The 18,630-nt window shown below is 42.8% G+C and overlaps 1 protein-coding gene across 1 annotated transcript in view; it reads right to left on the bottom strand.

Annotated features, from left to right (window-relative positions):
• The window catches only part of LOC145356777 (lysine-specific demethylase 5B-like), a 340,420-nt gene that overhangs the window by 208,277 nt on the left and 113,513 nt on the right, over positions 1-18,630 (bottom strand). Inside the window, exon 12 of the mRNA XM_080209644.1 lies at positions 5,649-5,811. Coding sequence (XP_080065770.1) covers positions 5,649-5,811 — 163 coding nt within the window. The remainder of the gene's footprint in view (positions 1-5,648; positions 5,812-18,630) is intronic.

The raw sequence follows: 18,630 nt of genomic DNA, 5'->3' as shown, positions 1-18,630 counted from the left end.
TACTCTATTTCAATTGATATTCAGACACAAAGTAAGAGGGCCTTTAAGATTAATTAAGAAAAAGAAGGTAGGTCCCAAGTCAGAGATCTCAGTTAGATTATGTATCTGAGGTGAGAGAAAGATTAAACAGATGAGGTGAATTAGCTAGGCAACATTTAAAGGTGGCATAGCACCTAATGAAGCAAGAAGCAGATAAGAAATCTAAAATTTGTACGTTTGCCCATGGGGATAAGGTATTGGTGCTATTACCATGGTAGGAAATCTCATCAAAGCAAGGTTTAGTGGTGCCTATCAGATAGAGGAGTTAAGTCAGGTGAATTATCTGATAAAGATGCCACATAGAAAAACAATTATAGGGTATATCATGTGAACATGCCGAAACAGTACTTTTAGGGAAAGGGAACTGGAGAAACAGGTATTAGTTACTGCAACTCAGCTTGAGGATTCAAATCCAGATAATTTGAATTTTGATGTGCTTCAGAATAAATTAAATAATGAAGAAGTTGTTAAGAAATGGAATAGGTTGTGAGCTATCTGTCTCAGGAACAGAGGACTGAATTGAAAGACTTGTTGCAGTGTTTTGAAGACCTATGCAGAAATAGAATTGGGAGGACTAATGCCAAAGTACATGAGGTTGACGTAGGTAATGCAGTTCCAATAAAACATCACCGCTACTAGCTTAATCCTCTCAAAGCAGTGCAGGTTCAGAAGGAAGTGGAAGCAATGTTACAAAAAGACATCACAGAGTTGAATCAAAGCGAGTGGAGTTCGCAGATTGTGCCGGTTCCCAAGCCTGAAGGTACTCATTTTGATTATCAGAAGGTCAATGCTGTGACTAAATCTGACTCAATCAAATCCAAAGATTGTGTAGAAAAAGTAGGACAATGGGAAGTACCTTTGTCAGAGAGAGCAAAAGAAATTTCTGCTTTTGTAATCCCAAACGGGATGAAAAAAGCCAGCCACTTTATAATGGTTTATAAAGAGTTGTTGCAGGATTGTGCTGTCCACATAGATGACTTAGTGATCTTTAGTCATTCATGGAAAGGTCACACAGTGCATTTGGCGGAGCTCTTCGAAAGTCTATGGAAGGCAAAGTTGGTCATATACTTGGCAATAACGGAATTTGCGAAGGCAGCAGTGACGTTCTTAGCGTACAACACTGGATACGGGCAGATGACACTGAGAAACGTGCAGGCAAAGGCCATCGAGATATTTCCAAGACCATCCTCAAGGAAGGAACTGCTACAATTTTTGAGATTGAGCTGATTCTACAGGAAATTTATACCAAACTTTAGTAGCATAGTGGCACCAGATGTAGGTGTTGGAGCTGTGTTATTACAGGAGGATGATTATGAAATTGAAAGGCCAATCGGTTATTTTTCCGAAAAACTCAATATCCACCAGAAAAAATATTCAACCATCAAATAAAGGTTACTGAGTTTGGTAATGGCGTTACAACATTTAATGTTTACATTGCAAACAATGCATCAGAGACAACTGTGTTTACTGGTCACACTCCTTTGACATTTCTGGAAAGATTTAAGGACAAGAACACCAGTTTATTTCGTTAGAGTCTCATTTTACAAGCATTTAATTTACAGACTGGATAAGTTGCGGGTCGTGAAAATATTATCGCTGATGCTTTATCTCGAGTTTAAAACAAAAGTGTTTATATAAGTTAGAAATGGTAATGTTCATCAATGTGTTCAATAAATACAATTAGTATAAATTGTGAAACCCTAGATTGCTATGGATTGAGTAATATAATGAGGTAAAGGTTTGAAAAGAAAAGAAAATGAAGCCATCATTTCATGGTGAGGGTTCATTTTTTTCTTAAGGGGAGGAGTTGTGAAGGTGGTTAGAGTAATTGTAGATCGGGAGGTCAGAAGTTAGAATTTGTAAAATGCTAGAGTGACAGCATTGCATGGTCCTGTTAAAAGGTGGTGCTTTTTCTGTGCTTAGAGAATGAAAATTGAAGGACATAGCGAGCCCAAATTGAAAAATTTGTTTTGAAAGGCCAAGCAACACTTTTTACCAAGACATTGGACTTTTGAATTTAGCCAATCAATTTGAATCGGACACTTAGATCCCAAAAACAGAAAACCTGGAATTTTTAAGGGTGTTAGAGAGTGAGTGAGAGAGAGAGAGAGAGAAAAAGAGAGCGTGTATTGGTGGCTCTCATAACTTTATCTATGTCCAAGGCAATACCATCTGGATAGCAAATGTACCAAAGAAGAAAGAAATTGTAGACAGAAGAATCAACAGAGAAAGCCGAGAATCTTTCAGAAGACACAAACCTGGTTATAATTTAGAGAGTGACTAAATTTTAATTTTGTTTATGAGTGGGAATTGCACTTATTTGAATAGCATACCATGAGAGTCTTTTCTTTCGGGAATACTAAGTTAGAAGGGATTTATTCGATTTGTTAATAGTTTAGTTAATTTGTGCACTGTTAGTTAGATAAATACTGTTACACATTGATTTTGGGTGTTTCAGTGTTAGTTCTCATGAGGGGGATCCACCTCTGCTTTATAACAATACATTATAGTCAAAATAAGTGTGACTGGGAACCGATAGTAGGAGTTTCTATAGGTATTTTAAACAAAGTGAATGTTGGTCCTCTACAAAGCTACATACGGTGGCCCAACCTTGAAGTAGTCATTATTGACTTAGTTAGACAGCGAGTCATGCCAATAGAATCAAAAACAACGTCCCCCCTCAGCCTTCCTATATCCAAGGGAGTGACCCGATAGGATGCGAGTGCATGTAGATTTCACCGGGCCTTTTTTTGGGGCTCCATGTTCCTGATTATGGTCAGCAGAATGTCAAATAGTTGCAGATGCATCATATAAACTCCACCACTTACCATGCTACCATGGAGAAACTACAACAAAATTTCTGCACTCGTAGGACACCAAAAATCCTGATCTCTGACAATGGCACTGCCTTTACTAGAGCTTCAGGCCTTCATGCTTTCCATATGAATCAAACACATTCAGATAGAACCACATCATCCATCGTCAAATGGACTGGCTCAATGTGCAGCTTGATGTGAAGAAGCAACCTCCAGTATCCATAGAGACCAAACTGGCAATTTTTAGATGTTATAGCTCCAGCAGAAGTATTAATGGTACGGAGGCTTCAGACAAGATTAAGCCTATTTGTCCAAAACCTGGCAAGGAGGATAGAGTTCCAATAAGAGAACCATGATTCTGTAAGGAGACAGAACATTCAAAACTAGCGACCCAGTTCACATGAGGAACTCTGGGGATGGCCTCAGTTGTGTCGCAGGACCATTACAGAGAAAACAGGCCCCACGTCTTATAAGGTTCAAGTACAGGGCAAAATTGTCAAGGCACACCCGGACCATCTCAGAAGTAGGGAGCACGTGCCAGTACATGCCTAATTACCAGCCATAGGGACGAGCGCTGCCAGCAACAAATCTCAGTTGACCCTGTGCCTGCCCCTCCGGGTGATGAGGACGCAGATTCTGAAATGGAAGCAGAAGCAACTTACTGAAGCGAGACCTCAAGAAGAGCCATAATCAGTGGCTTTACAGTGCTCCCTTTTGAAGCAAAGATCTCTAATGTGCTTTACATTCCCGATCCGATCCTGCCTCCCATGGACCTAAAGCCATGTGACAGAGAAGACACCCCCATCTGTGGCAGGAATATGGGGGAAGAAACAGACTTGAGGAAGAAGGGATGTTATAATGGCCACGGGAAATTATCAACAGATCTCCCCAGAGGCATCACTGAACATGAGTTGTCTTATTACTCACTCAAGAGGAAAGGAGCAAAGGTGTTTTAAAATCAGCTGGCTCTACAGGCCAACAGTCAACAGGCTCGGGACCAATCTGCTCTCTGCAGTCAATGAAAGGTGTTCAGATATTGCCGTAAATACAAGGGTGATTAGTGATGAAGACTGTAAGATTATTACACCTAGCTTACATAAAATGGATATTAAAGTTTCAACATATGGCATATAATAGTTTTCCAGATCATTCTAAATTGAGAGCTCCAAACAGAAGGTATTCCACATTTTTCAATATGCATTAGAAAACTCAGGGCTGTGAAAAGATTAGATCAAGTAGAATATAAATCCGATGACAATTATTTCAGGAAAGCTTTTGCAGAAGTCTTCAAGATTTCAGAGGCATCTAAATTTATTCAGAATTATTGAGCAAAATATGAAACCTTTTGCTTCAGCCTGTTATAAACTTTGTTTGGAGTTTAATGCTTTGCGAGTCCAAAGGGATAATGGTAACATGGCATAAAACATGTTTATACAAGTTTGCAGATTAGTGCAAAACTAGATAAATGTTACTGATCAAAAGGATCTGCTGATCACAATCTGAAATTCCATTTGTACTACTGCCTGGTTTAAAAGGTTGTTTATCATTCATACCTGCATCACCAATATTTAGGTTAAAAATGCTGATATTTTAGTCATTTCTTTGTTCTGGTATCAGGCTGCATACTGGAAAGGTCTGAACTGAACTATTTTATGAGTAAACTTAATGCCTTTTGAGGTGAAGTGGGATACAACTTCAATTATTTCCGTTGGATCCCAGCCTTTGCAGTGTATAAATTTCAAGATATCCTTGCAGAGCGAACCAAATGAGACCATGTATCAAAAATTGCACGCGTGAATGTCACTTCAACTTTGCTGAGCATCAAACTTCCATAAATTGTCCACCAGCAAGCTTAGCCAATTCAAGAGATGAACAGAGGTGAGCTAAAGCAATTAGAACTAAGAGCAAACAAATGCAAAAGCAAAGTCTAAAGGAACATGGATTTGTGTTTTTTTAAAGTAAAATATTGGAAAAGACCACCAACTTCATTTAAAAAAAAAATCACTTTTTACGACCTCAGGGCATCTCAAAGTGCTTCACAGTCAACTAAATACTTTCGAAGAAGTTAGAATATAGCGGGTAACATCTTGGGGGATGAACCCATATTTAGAAATGCATCCGAATAACACCTGAACAAGATGGCCCCATATGGCATGAAGCTCAGATAATTCTAGGTTTTTTTCCAATCTCCATTGATACCAGCTGCATATGGAGGCACAGAAAAGAAAGCTCTTGCTACACTTTTGCGTTTATGATGCCAAATACATAATGATTTAAAACTTGAAACTAATTTTTTTTAAAACCAAAAAATTAACTTTAGGATTATAATTTTACTGTTTGGCAGGAACGTTATTTGGGGATGAGGGTAGAAAGAGAAAGAAGTGCAAAATACACAAAGCAGACACAGCAAATCATCCAGTACTGGAATAGTGACATCTTGGCAAACCTCTACAGCGCTGTATACATACTGTTAATTCAATTTATTCTGGCCATAGAATTGTATATTGCAATGAAAATTATCCAACAGATTTTATTCAATGGATATAGTCTACATAAATATACTATAACTCTCAAAAGATGTTGCCATGTTTTTCTTAATTTGGATTATCTAATACCATGACTTAATTAAAAAAAATCTAAGGCCACCCTCCCCAACCATGCCGAAAAACTATTTTCTAAAGCTTGATATCAAATGGATAATGCTAGGTACATCACCAGTAATCCCTCTTTAAAGCATAAAATCTAAGTTTGAAATCAGGATCTCAGGGCTCCAAGGAGATCTGCAATACGTACTGGCACTCCGTGAGCCATCAAAGTGTTAGGGTTCATGATGGTGACCAGCTGATGCAGAAGGTCAGGCTGGGATTCAAACAGCTCAGGCGCCAGTCTCTTCATAACATTCTCCAACTGTTCTGCCACGTATGCTGGTGCTCCATACCATGTCTTAGGCTCTCCCCTAATTAGTTTTAAAAGAAAGTTAGAATCCATGAAGTTGAGATTAAGCACCACTGTTTTTGGAAAGCTGATGAAAACTATGTCAGCAAACTACCTGGAGGGTTCTATTAAATTACTGAGATTTATGAAATAATTCTGCAAGATTGATTATGTGTAGTTTACATCCTGCGTTCATAGCACGAGCTACCCAGAGCACGAGCTAGCAAGAGCTGCCCAGACTACATTGCGAGAAGCAGCCCAGGTCAGCCCAAGCGACAGTGAGAGGCAGCCCAGGTCAGACCAAGATAGGTTTATAGGATAAATTATCTTTAAGTAAAGCATTTAACCCACAAGCAGATTGGATAATGTTTTTCTTCCTCCCCATCTTTTTCTGATTTCAGCAATGAGCAGCTCTTGAGGTTTCTGCCCAACACAACCAAACCATTTTCTTGCTGCTGTTGTATATTTTCATAAGTTTGCATTTGATATTTATGTGAGCTTCAGAACTAAAAACTAGTCGATAATTTTATCCATCACATGGTTTCAATTCAAGACAGTGGAATAAAGCCACAATCAATTGGCTTTATGGATCATCACCAGGGAAATGAAACCACTGGGATGCTTATAAATCCAACACACTGGATTCAAATGACCAGCTTAATAGAATGCCAGTTTGAGACTAATATTTACACTCTAAATCCCGTAGAAGCAGAATTTCTAGTACGCAAAACAAGATATCTTATTAGGACATGGATAGGACAGTTTGTCCTGGAAGATATTAACGATTTCCATAGCTTCTACTGGAAAGCAATTATGGTTTGAAGTGGATGAAAATGGGGCGCAGCGTGTGTGGGCGAGCCGAGAGGGGTTGGGAGCGGGTCGAGCTGGCCTGGCGAGGGCTACGGCGCAGGGCGGGGAGAGAGAGCGCGCGGGGCGGGGGGGAGAGAGCGCGCGGGGCGGGGGGGGGGGGGGGGGGGGGGGAGAGGGAGAGAGCGCGAGCAGGGGGGGAGAGGGAGAGAGCGCAAGCGGTGAGAGGAAGGGACACCACTAGAAAGAAACAGACCACTCGCAAGACAGCACAAGCCATAGAGAGACAGAGAGAGAGAGAGAGAGAGAGAGAGAGAGAGAGTGGTCATAAGCAAAGAGAGAACTACAAACAGTTTTGACAATTTAGTAACTGGATTTAGTATTGGGTGACTTGCCAAAATTGCAGTGCTGAAAGCAAATATTTATCAGTTTGAAAAAATGATTTTACTCCAATTTCGTCAGGTCTGCCACCTGGCAACCATTACAAATCCAAGCTTGACGTCACCAACAGACCACAAAATTTAAACCCCCTTACCTTTCCATTCCCATGATGTGGTATCCAATTGTGCAAATTTACGTTGCAAAGGTACCTTAAGTCAGCACAGTATAATCTGTAAGCAACAGTTCATCAAAAATTGCATTCATGAAATTGTATTACTAATTCATCTGCCCATTCACATTTCACTGCAGCTGCTGAACAAGATAAATGGAGAATATACAGTCCCTCAAAGCCCATTCCTCCAGAAGCCCAAATCTCTTCGTACATCAGCAGCACTATTCAATGCCACCTTCTCACCCAATTCCATATCCCTCGATTTCCTTAATAGCCAAAAATCTATTGGCCTATCTGAAAGAACTGTGAATCTGCAATTCCCTATCCCAGACAGTTGTGGATATTTAGTCAATGAGCATCACCAAAAATCCTTTGAGTGAAGAAAGTTTGCAACTCAGTTTAATATGGCCTAATTCTCGATTCCCCCATCAGGGTTAAAGTTATCTCAGCACCTGCATTCGTCAGTCTCTTAAGGAACTTAATGAAGTAGGATAGAATCTCACATGCTTCAATTAGATCACATCCTATATATCAAAAGTCTAAGACAAATCTACTCAATCTCTTTCAGGAAACCACCTCACCTCAGGAAGCTTTCCAGTAAACTAACATTGCACTCCCTCAAGATAAATACTTCTTTCCAACAATAAGGAGACCAAAACTGTACTTTTTTTAAAAAAAATTATTGGGTGCTACCCGATCATCGTTCTATAAGTTGCGTGCAACTACACCCAATATCAACATTTCCCAGTTTCACTATTAAAAAAAACACTGCCTTCCATTTTTCCTTGATAACAAACAATAACATCTACTATATTACATCTACATCTTCCCAATCACTTAAACTGGCTAAAACCGTTTTTCAGCCTTCTTGCGTCTTTTTCACAGGACAATTCCCACCCAAATTTCTATTGTCAGCAAACTTAGATGCAATAAACTCAGTCTCCCTATCTAAATCAATGACATTGATTGAGGATTAAGCTCTCACCTGAACATTAAATGCCCCACTAGTTAGGGCTTGCCAACCAAAGAATGACCCATTTCTTCTAACTCAGTTTTCTGCTTATTATCCAAATCTTAATCCAAGTCAATATATGGGGAGGTGGAGATATGGTGGTATCGTCACTGGATTAGTAATCCAGAGACCCAGATTAATGCTCTGGGGACCACGGTTTGAATCCCAGCACAGCAGATGGTGCAACTCGAATTCAATAAAAGAATCAAGAATTATAAGTCTAATGGTGGCCACGAAACATAAGAACATAAGAAATAGGAGCAGGAGTAGGCCATCTAGCCCTTCGAGCCTGCCCCGCCATTCAATAAGATCATGGCTGATCTGTCGTGGCTCAGTTCCACATTCCCGCCCTCTCCCCATAACCCCTCGCTTATCAAAAACCCATCAACCCGCGTCTTAAAAATATTTAGCAAGGCAGCCTCCACCACTTCAACGGGCAGAGAATTCCAGAGATTCACCACCCTTTGAGTGAAGAAGTTCCTCCTCAACTCTGTTCTAAACCGCAACCCCCCCCCCCTTTATCTTGAGGCTGTGCCCCCTAGTCCTACTGTCCTTTCTGAGCGGGAAGAGTCTCTCCACCTCTATCCTATCCATCCCATTCATCATCTTATACGTCTCAATGAGATCTCCCCTCATTCTTCTAAACTCTAACGAGTACAAGCCTAGTTTATTCAGCCTCTCCTCATAGCTCAACCCCCTCAACTCCGGTATCAGCCTAGTAAACCTCCTCTGCACTCCCTCCAAGGCCAAAATATCCTTGCATAACTACAGCGACCAAAACTGCACACAGTACTCCAGCTGCGGCCTCACCAATGCCCTATACAGCTGCAGCAAGACCTCCCTACTTTTATATTCAATCCCCCTCGCTATGAAGGCCAGCATCCCATTCGCCTTCCTGACCACCTGCTGCACCTGCAGGCTCGGTTTTTGCAACTCATGCACAAGGACCCAGAGGTCCCTCTGCACCGTCGCCTGCTGCAGTTTTTCGCCACGTAAGTAATAGTCCTTCCTACCATTATTCCTACCAAAGTGGACCACCTTGCACTTGCCAACATTAAATTCCATTTGCCAGTTCCTGGCCCATTCGCCCAGCCTATCTAGATCCTTCTGCAGACTCTCCACATGCTCCGCGCAATTTGCCGTTCCACCAATCTTGGTGTCATCAGCAAATTTCGACACCATACACTCGGTTCCCTCCTCCAGATCATCTATATAAATGGTAAATAGCTGAGGCCCCAGCACTGACCCCTGGGGCACTCCACTAGTCACCAACCGCCAATCCGAATAGCACCCATTAACCCCCACTCTCTTCCTCCTATTTGACAACCAATCCTCTACAATTGTCATAAAAACCCACATGGTAAACTAATGCCCTTTAGGGAAGGAAATCTGCTGTCCTTACCTGGTTGGGCTTACATGCGACTCCAAATCCACAGCAAGATTTTTAAGTGCCCTCTGAAATGGTCAATTAGGGATGGGCAATAAATGCTGGCCCAGCCAGCAACTCCCCACATCCCCTGAATGAATAAAAAAAATTATCCCTAAATACATGAGTCAGGGTAATTTACATAACAGGAAACAGCCATTCAGCCCATCAAGTCCATACCGGCTCCTGCAGAACAATCTAGTCGGGCCCACTCTCCCATTCGAACCCTGCAACCCTTCAAGGTTATTTCCTTCACCTGCCCATCAAATTTACATTTCAATTTTTTTTTCTGCTTCCACCTCCCTCAAGGGCAGATAGAGTTCTTCATCATGTTCCCCAGCATTTCTCGTCCATCAGTTAATGGGAAGAATTTTGCCCAGTCTCCCTCATGTCAACATGTCGTAATTTTGCACATCTTTATTAAACCTCTCCCCAATGTCCTTTGCTCCAAGGAGAACAATTCCAGCCTTTCTAACCTAACCTTGCAACTAAACATCCATCTATGGGAATCATTCTGATAAATCTGCTCTGCACCCTCATGGAGCTTCACATCTTTGCTAACTCAATGTAGTTCTATAATTGTGGCCAAGTTTTATATCACTGGCAAATTTTGAAATTTTACTCCATATTCCTAAATCTAAGCAATCTACATATAGCAAAAAAAAGCATTAGTTCTTGCACTGATCCTTGGGGAACACCATTGTCTGCCACCCCAACCAAAAAAAACTATCTACCATAACTGTTGCCTGCTTTCCATCCTCAAGACAAATTCTTATCCATTAGACACAGGCTTTCTTATTCCATAGGCCTTAATTTTATCAAGCCTTTTTCCATGGTACCTTGTCAAATGCTTTCATAAAATCTGTACAGGCAACATCCACTACATTTCATTCATCAACCTTCTCTGTTGCATCATCAAAAATGAACTAGATTAGTCAAGTATGATCTGCCTTTTACAAATCTGCATGGCTCTCCTTCATTAACTAAAACCTCTCCATGCACCCATGATTCTTATCCCCTATTTACTAATAGACCTATAGTTGTCTATTTGAAATTAAAATTCGTGCAATGTAGGCTTTGCTGACTAGGCCAGCATTTATAGCCCATCCCTAATTGTCCTCAAGAAGGTTGTGGTGAGCTGCCTTCTTGAACCACAACAATTCATCCAATGCATACAACAACAGTGCCCTTAGGAAGGGATTCAGCAATGGTGATGGAACAGCGTTATTTATAATTCAGAATGGTGGTGACTTAGGGGAGACCTTCCAGGTGGTGGTATTCCCATGTGTCTGCTGCCTTTGTCCCTCTAGAGGGCAGCAGTTGTGGGATTGGAAGGTGCTATCTAAGGATCCTTGGTGAGTTTCCGCACTGCATCTTGTAAATGGTAGGCAATGCTGCCACTGTTCATCAGTAGTGGAAGGACTGAATATTTGTGAATAGGGTGGCAATCAAGCAGGCTGCTTTATCCCAGATAGTGTTGAGCTTCTTGAGTGTTGTTGGAGCTGCACTCATTCAGGCAAGAGGAGAGTTTGCATCATATCCCAGAGCTGTGTTTTGTAGATGGAGGAGAGGCTTTGGGGAGTCAGATGATGAAATACCTGCTACAGGATGCCTAGCCGCGAACCTCTTTTAGCCATAGTATTTATATTGATAGGCCAGTTCAGTTTCTGGTAACCCTGGGATGTTGATAGTGGGGAATTCAGCAAATAAAATGCCACTGAATGTCATGGGAAGTTAGTTGGATTCTCCCTTGTTGGAGATAGTTATTGCCTGTCACAAATGTTACTTGCCACTTGTCAGCCCAAGCCTGGATATTGTCCAATCTTGTTGCATTTGGATTTGGACTGCTTCAGTATCTAAGGTGTCATGAATTGGGGTTAAACATTGGATAATCATGAGTGAACATCCCCACTTCTGGTCTAATGATGGAATGAAGGCTGTTGATGAAGCAGCTGAAGATGGCTGGGCCTCAGACACTACCCTGAGAATCTCTTGCAGTGATGTCCTGGAACTAAGATGATTGACCTCCAACCACCATAACCATCTTTCTTTATGCTGATATAACTCCAGCAGATTATCCTGATTCCTAGTGACTCCAGTTTTGTTAGAGCTTGTTTGAGCCCTCTCAAGTCAACTCCTGCCTTGGTGTCAAGGGCAATCACTCTTACCTCGCCTCTGACATTCAACTCTTTTGTCCATGTTTGAACCAAAGTTTTAATGAGGTCAGCAGTGAGTGGCCCTAAAGGAACCAACACTAAGTGCCAGTGAGCAGGTTATAAGAACATAAGAAATTGGAGGAGTAGGCCATTTAGCCCTTCGAGCCTGCCCAGCCATTCAATAAGATCATGGCTGATCTGAAGTGGATCAGTTCTACTTCCCCGCTTTCTCCCCATAACCCTTAATTCCCCTATCAAAAACCTATCTACCCATGACTTAAATATGTTTAGCGAGGTAGCCTCTGCCGCTTCAACGGGCAGAGAATTCCAGAGATTCACCACCCTTTGAGTGAAGAAGTTCCTCCTCAACTCTGATCTAAACTGCCCCCCGCCCCGCCTGTTATCTTGAGGCTGTGCCCTCTAGTCCTGCTATCCTTTCTAAGCAGGAAGAATCTCTCTACCTCTACCCTATCCATTCCCCTCATTATCTTATATGTCTCCAAAAGATCCCCCCTCATCCTTCTAAACTCCAATGAGTACAGACCTAGTCTATTTAGTCTCTCTTTATAGTCCAACCCCCTCATCTCCGGTATCAGCCTAGTGAACCTCCTCTGCACTCCCTCCAAGGTCAATATATCCTTCCACAAGTGCGGTGACCAAAACTGCACACAGTACTCCAGCTGCGGCCTCACCAGTACCCTGTACAGTTGCAGCAAGACCTCCCTACTTTTATATTCTATCCTCCTCACTATAAAGGCCAACATTCCATTCGCCTTCTTGATCACCTGCTGCACCCGCAGACTGGGTTTTTGCGACTCTTGCACAAGGATCACCAGGCCCCTCTGCACCGTAGCATGCTGCAGCTTTTCGCCTTTTAAATAATAATCCCTCTTACTATTATTTCTACCAAAGTGGATAACCTCACACTTGCTAACATTATACTCCATCTGCCAGGTCCTCGCCCACTCGCTCAGCCTATCCAAGTCTCTCTGCAGACTTTCCACACCCTCCACGCAATTTGCTTTTCCACTCATCTTCATGTCATCAGCAAATTTCGTCACCCTACGCTCAGCCCCCTCCTCCAGATCATCTATAAAAATGGTAAACAGTTGAGGCCCCAGCACTGATCCCTGCGGCACTCCACTAGTCACCAACCGCCAACCAGAATAGCACCCATTGATACCAACTCTCTGCTTCCGATTAGATAGCCAATCCTCTATCCACGCTAACACCTTACCCCTAACTCCATGCACCCTAACCTTCTGTAGCAACCTTTTGTGAGGCACCTTATCAAACGTCTTTTGGAAATTTAAAAACACCACATCCACCGGTTCCCCTCCGTCTACCGCACTAGTCACATCCTCATAGAAATCCAATAAATTCGTCAAACATGACTTCCCCTCAACAAATCTGTGCTGCGTCTGCTCGATCAAACCATTTTTTTCTAGGTGCCTCGCTATTTCTTCTCTGATGACGGATTCTAGCATTTTTCCAACCACAGATGTTAAACTAACCGGCCTATAATTCCCTGCCTTTTTTTTGTCTGCTACCTTTTTTAAACAGCGGCATAACATTAGCCGTTTTCCAATCTTCCGGCACTTCCTCTGAGTCCAGCGAATTTTGATAAATAATTACTAAGGCATCCACTATCACCTCTGCCATTTCTTTCAGAACCCTGGGATGCATTCCATCTGGTCCTGGGGACTTGTCCACCTTCAGTCCCATTAGTCTATCAAGCACTACCTCTCTAGTGTCAGTAATTGCATTTAGGCCCTCAACTCCCACCATCCTTCTATCTTTAATATCCAGCAAACTATTTGTGTCCTCCTCCGTGAAGACCGAGGCAAAAAACTTATTTAAAGGCTCAGCCATTTCCTCATCGCCCACCGCTAAATCCCCCCTCTCATCCTCCAAGGGTCCAACATTCATTCATGAAGCAAGTGGCACTTGATAGCTCTGTTGATGACCCCTTCCATCATTTCACTGATGATCAAGTGTAGACTGATAGGGCAGAAATTGGCAAATAAGATTTGTCCAGCATTTTGTATACAGGTCATACCTAGACAATTTTACACCATATCGGGTAGATGCCAGTATCGTAGCTGAAATGGAACAGCTTGGCTAAGGATACAGCAACTTCTGGAGCGCAGGTCTTCAGTACTATTGCTGGAATATTATCAGGCCCCATAGACTTTAAAGTATGCTTTCAATTATTTCTTGATATACTGTGGAATGAATCAAATTAGCTTAACACTGGCATCTGTGAAGCTGGAAACCTCCGGAGGAGGCCAAGTTGGATCATCCACTCTGAATTTCTGGCTGAAGGTTGTTGTTAATGCTTCAGCCTTATCTGTTGCACTGATGTGCTGAGCTCCTCCATCATTGAGGGTTGGGGTATTTGTGGAGTTTCCTCCTCCAGTCAGTTGTTTAATTGCTCACCATCATTCATGACTGAATCTGACAATTTGATCTACTGGTTGTGGAAACACCTAACTCCATATAATTTCTTGCTGCTATTCGGTTTGTAGTTTCACCACGTTAACACCTCATTTTAGATATGCCTGTGTTACCCCTGGTATGCCCGCCTGCTCTCTTCACTATCTTGGTGATAATGGTAGAGTGGGGAATATGCCATGTTATGTGATTACAGATTGTGGTTGAGTACAATTCTGCTGCTGTTGATGGCCCACAACCCCTGCCGATGGTACAGGACATACCCAAGCATGGTGATATCTGGGATATTATCTGTGCAGTATGATTCTGTGAGTATGACTATTTCAGGCTGTTGTTTGAGTATTAGGTGTAACAGCTCTCCCAATTTTGACACAAGCCCCCAAATGTTAGTAAGAAGGATTTTGCAACGTCGACAGAGCTGGTTTTGCTGTGTTCATTTCCTGGGTCAAAGTCAGGTGGCCCAACCAGTTTCAATTCTTTTTACTGAACAAGGAACAGGCTCTTCAGCCCTCCAAGCCTATGTCAATCATGATCTCTGCCTAAACTAAAACCCTTATGGAGTGCTTATCCTTCCATTCCCATCCTATTCATGTATTCATCTTGTTGCCCCTTAAATGCCGCTATCATACCTGCTCCCACCATCTCCCCAGGCAACGCATTCCAGCCATTCACCACCGTGTGTAAAAAAACTTGCCTTGCACATCTTCTCTAAATTTTCCCCCACACATCTTAAACCTGTTAGTCCCCTAGTACTTGACTTTTCTACCCTAGGAAAGAGCATTTGATTATCCACTCTGTCTGTACCACTCAATCTTGTAGACCTCAATCAGGTCACCCCTCAACTTCCATCGTTCCAGTGAGAACTGAGTTTATCCAACCTCTCCTCATAGCTAATACCCTCCTGATCAGTCAACATCCTAGTAAACCTCTTGTGTACCTTCTCCAAAGCATCCACATCCTTCTGGTAGTGTGGTGACCAGAATTGTACACAATATTATAAATGGGGCGTAACGAAGATGCTGTACAGTTACAGTATGACCTGCAAATTTTTATACTGAATGCCCTGACCGATAAAGGCCTTATCCAGTTGCATTGCCATTTTCAGTGATCGGTGAATATATACCCCTATATCTCTCTGCCTGTCAATACTCCTAAGGATTCTACCATTTACTGCACAATTCTTACACATGCATTGGACCTTCCAAAATGCATTATCTTACACTTGTCCGGACTAAACTTGACTTTGTAGCGGTTTGATTAGACCCTTGTGTGGCACCTTATGAATTCTCATTCAAAATCCATAGATTACCCCGATCTATCCTGTGGGTTTCTCCTCCTCCTTCAGGTAGCATGCCCTCTAAGAACCATGGACTTCACAACTATTGACCTCCAACTATTGACTATTGGCACAGCCTCAAGATAAAGGGGGGGCGGTTTAGAACGGAGTTGAGGAGGAACTTCTTCACTCAAAGGGTGGTGAATCTCTGGAATTCTCCGCCCGTTGAAGTGGTGGAGGCTGCCTCACTAAATATATTTAAGACGCGGGTTGATAGGTTTTTGATAGGCAAGGGGATTAAGGGTTATGGGGAGGGGGCGGGTAAGTGGAACTGAGCCACGACAGATCAGCCATGATCTTATTGAATGGCGGGGCAGGCTCGAAGGGCTAGATGGCCTACTCCTGCTCCTATTTCTTATGTTCTTATTGGATTGCTCCATCATTATGCTTGGCAAAGTACTGCAATGGCTAGCCACTGCTTTCTGCAGTATGGCCAATCAAGAAATTCTTCCACACTCTACTGCCTGCCATCAGGTGAACTGAAAAGACTTACAGGCTAAAATTAACCTGTTTCATTGTGCATCTACCTTCCTTGGCCATCAAATCCTGAAGGGAGACGTGAACCCGAAGTTTCTTGCCCAGAGATAGGGACGCTAGCAGTGTGCCACAAGACCTCACACTCTTAGTTATAACCTCATAAAATTAAGATTTATCAAACATAATATTTTATGAAATATTTGAGGCGCAAACAATATTCAATATTAAAATATTCAATATTTTAAAATGCACAGTTATTGCATTTGAATCATTTCAATCAGTGCTGTTTTAACAATGGTTAACCGCTTCAATTTAAATCCCATGTTACCTGTAATTCTGACATTAACGTTTATGTGCATTTTTCCAAGTAATATTAAATATGCATTATGAACATCATGATTTGCCACTCCCTTGTACAGTTGTAAAGTCAAGCTAAACCTACAGATCTTTAGTGATGTCCCTCTCCGCCTCTCTGTATTTTAATGTCATTAGCATTTTTTTCAGGCTTCCACTTGCAGTCTGGATCCAAAGAAAAGTGCAGATTGAAAACAACAAAAGTTCCAAGACAAACCTCCATGGAGTTCCACTCAACACTGCCTCAGTCTGAATCACACAGAAACATAGAAGAGAGGAGGCCGCCATTTGGCCCTTTGAGCCTGCTTCACCATTCATTGAGGTCATGACTGATCTTCCAACTCAATAGCCTAATCCTGCTTTCTTCACATAACCTTTGATCCCATTTGCCCCAAGTGTTATATCTAGCCGCCTTTTGAATACATTCAATGTTTTGGCCTCAACTACTGCCTATTGTAATGAATTCTGCAGGCTCATCACTCTTTGGGTGAAGAAATGGTCTACCTTGGATCCTCAGACTGTGACCCCTGGTTCTGCACTCCCCCACCATCGGGAACATCCTCCCTGCCTAGTCCTGTTAGAATTTTATATGTCACTATGGGATCCCTCCCTCATTCGCCTGAACTCTGACGAAAACAACCCTAACCTAGTCAATCTCTCTTCATACATTAGTTCCGCCATTCCTGGAATCAGCCTGGTAAATCTTCGCTGCAGTTCCGCGAGAGCAGGAAAGCAGAAAAGGACACCAAAACTGCACACAATATACTCACCAAGGCCCTGTATAATTGCAAAACACATCCCTACTCCAGTACTCGAAACCTCTCACTATGAAGGCCAACATACCATTTGCCTTCTTTATCACCTGCTGCACTTGCATGCTTACCTTCAGTAACTAGTGTACAAGGACACCCAGGTCCCCCTGCACACTCCCATTTCACAATTTACAGCCATTCAGGTAATAATGCAGATTGCAAGAATATTGAAGCCAAATACAGCAGGTGGTGCCAATCTGCAAAAAGTTAATGTTTCGGTCAATAACCTTACAATAGAATTAACTTTTTGTGCTGATATAAGGATGGTGTCAGAGACCAGACAGAAGAGGCCCTTCAGCCCATCAAGACGATCATGAGGGGTCACGGGCTCAAGGTGAGGGGGCAAGGCATAACTCAGATATCAGAGGGGTGTTTTTTTTTTTACAGAGGGTGGTGGGGGCCTGGAGTGTGCTGCCAAGTAGGGTGGTAGAGGCAGACACGCTGGCATCACTTAAGACTGGGAATGGAGGGATACAAACAAATGGTCTAGTTGGACCAATGAGCGACATGGGCTTGGAGGGCCGAAGCGCCTGTTTCCTATGCTGTACTGTTCTTTGTTCTAAGGCTGCACTGACAAAATTACTCTATTCTCACTTTCCAGCACTTTGCCTTGAATGTTATGAAGTGCTCATCCAGATACTTTTTGAAGATTGAGAGATTTCCCATCCCTACCAGCTCCCAGGCAGTGCATTCCAAACTCTCACCACCCTCTGGATGAAAACATTTCCCTCTGATTTCCTCTAAACCTCCTGCCTCTCACCTTAAAATTATGTTATTTCGTTACTGATCTTTCAACTAAGGGAAACAGCTGTTTCTTATCCACCCATCCATACCTCTCAATCTTATACACCCCAATCAGTTCCCCCCACAGCCTTATCTGTTTTAAAGAAAACAACCCAAGCCTATCTCTAGCCTTTCTTCATCGCTCACATGCTCCATCCCAGGCATCCTATCTGGTGGCATGTGGCACAGTGCTCAACACTCCCTCACAGCACCAGGGACCCAGGTTCAATTCTGGCCTTGGGTGACTGTGGTGTTTGCACGTTCTCTCCATCTCCATTTGAGCTTCTCCAAGTGCTCCAGTTTCCACCCAAAGTCCAAAGACATGCAGGTTAGGTGATTGGCCATGGTAAATGTGGGGGGTTACAGGAATAGGGTAGGTGGGGGGGGTTACAGGAATAGGGTAGGTGGGGGGGGTTACAGGAATAGGGTAGGTGGGGGGGGGGTTACAGGAATAGGGTAGGTGGGGGGGGGTTACAGGAATAGGGTAGGTGGGGGGGGGGGTTACAGGAATAGGGTAGGTGGGGGGGGGGGTTACAGGAATAGGGTAGGTGGGGGGGGGGGTTACAGGAATAGGGTAGGTGGGGGGGGGTTACAGGAATAGGGTAGGTGGGGGGGGGGGTTACAGGAATAGGGAATAGGGTAGGTGGGGGGGTTACAGGAATAGGGTAGGT

The sequence above is a fragment of the Carcharhinus amblyrhynchos genome, chromosome 22 (genome assembly GCF_965287045.1).
Source record: "Carcharhinus amblyrhynchos chromosome 22, sCarAmb.v2.hapA, whole genome shotgun sequence".
In the NCBI taxonomy this organism is placed as follows: Eukaryota; Metazoa; Chordata; class Chondrichthyes; order Carcharhiniformes; family Carcharhinidae; genus Carcharhinus; species Carcharhinus amblyrhynchos.
This window is presented reverse-complemented; position numbering and strand designations above follow the sequence as displayed.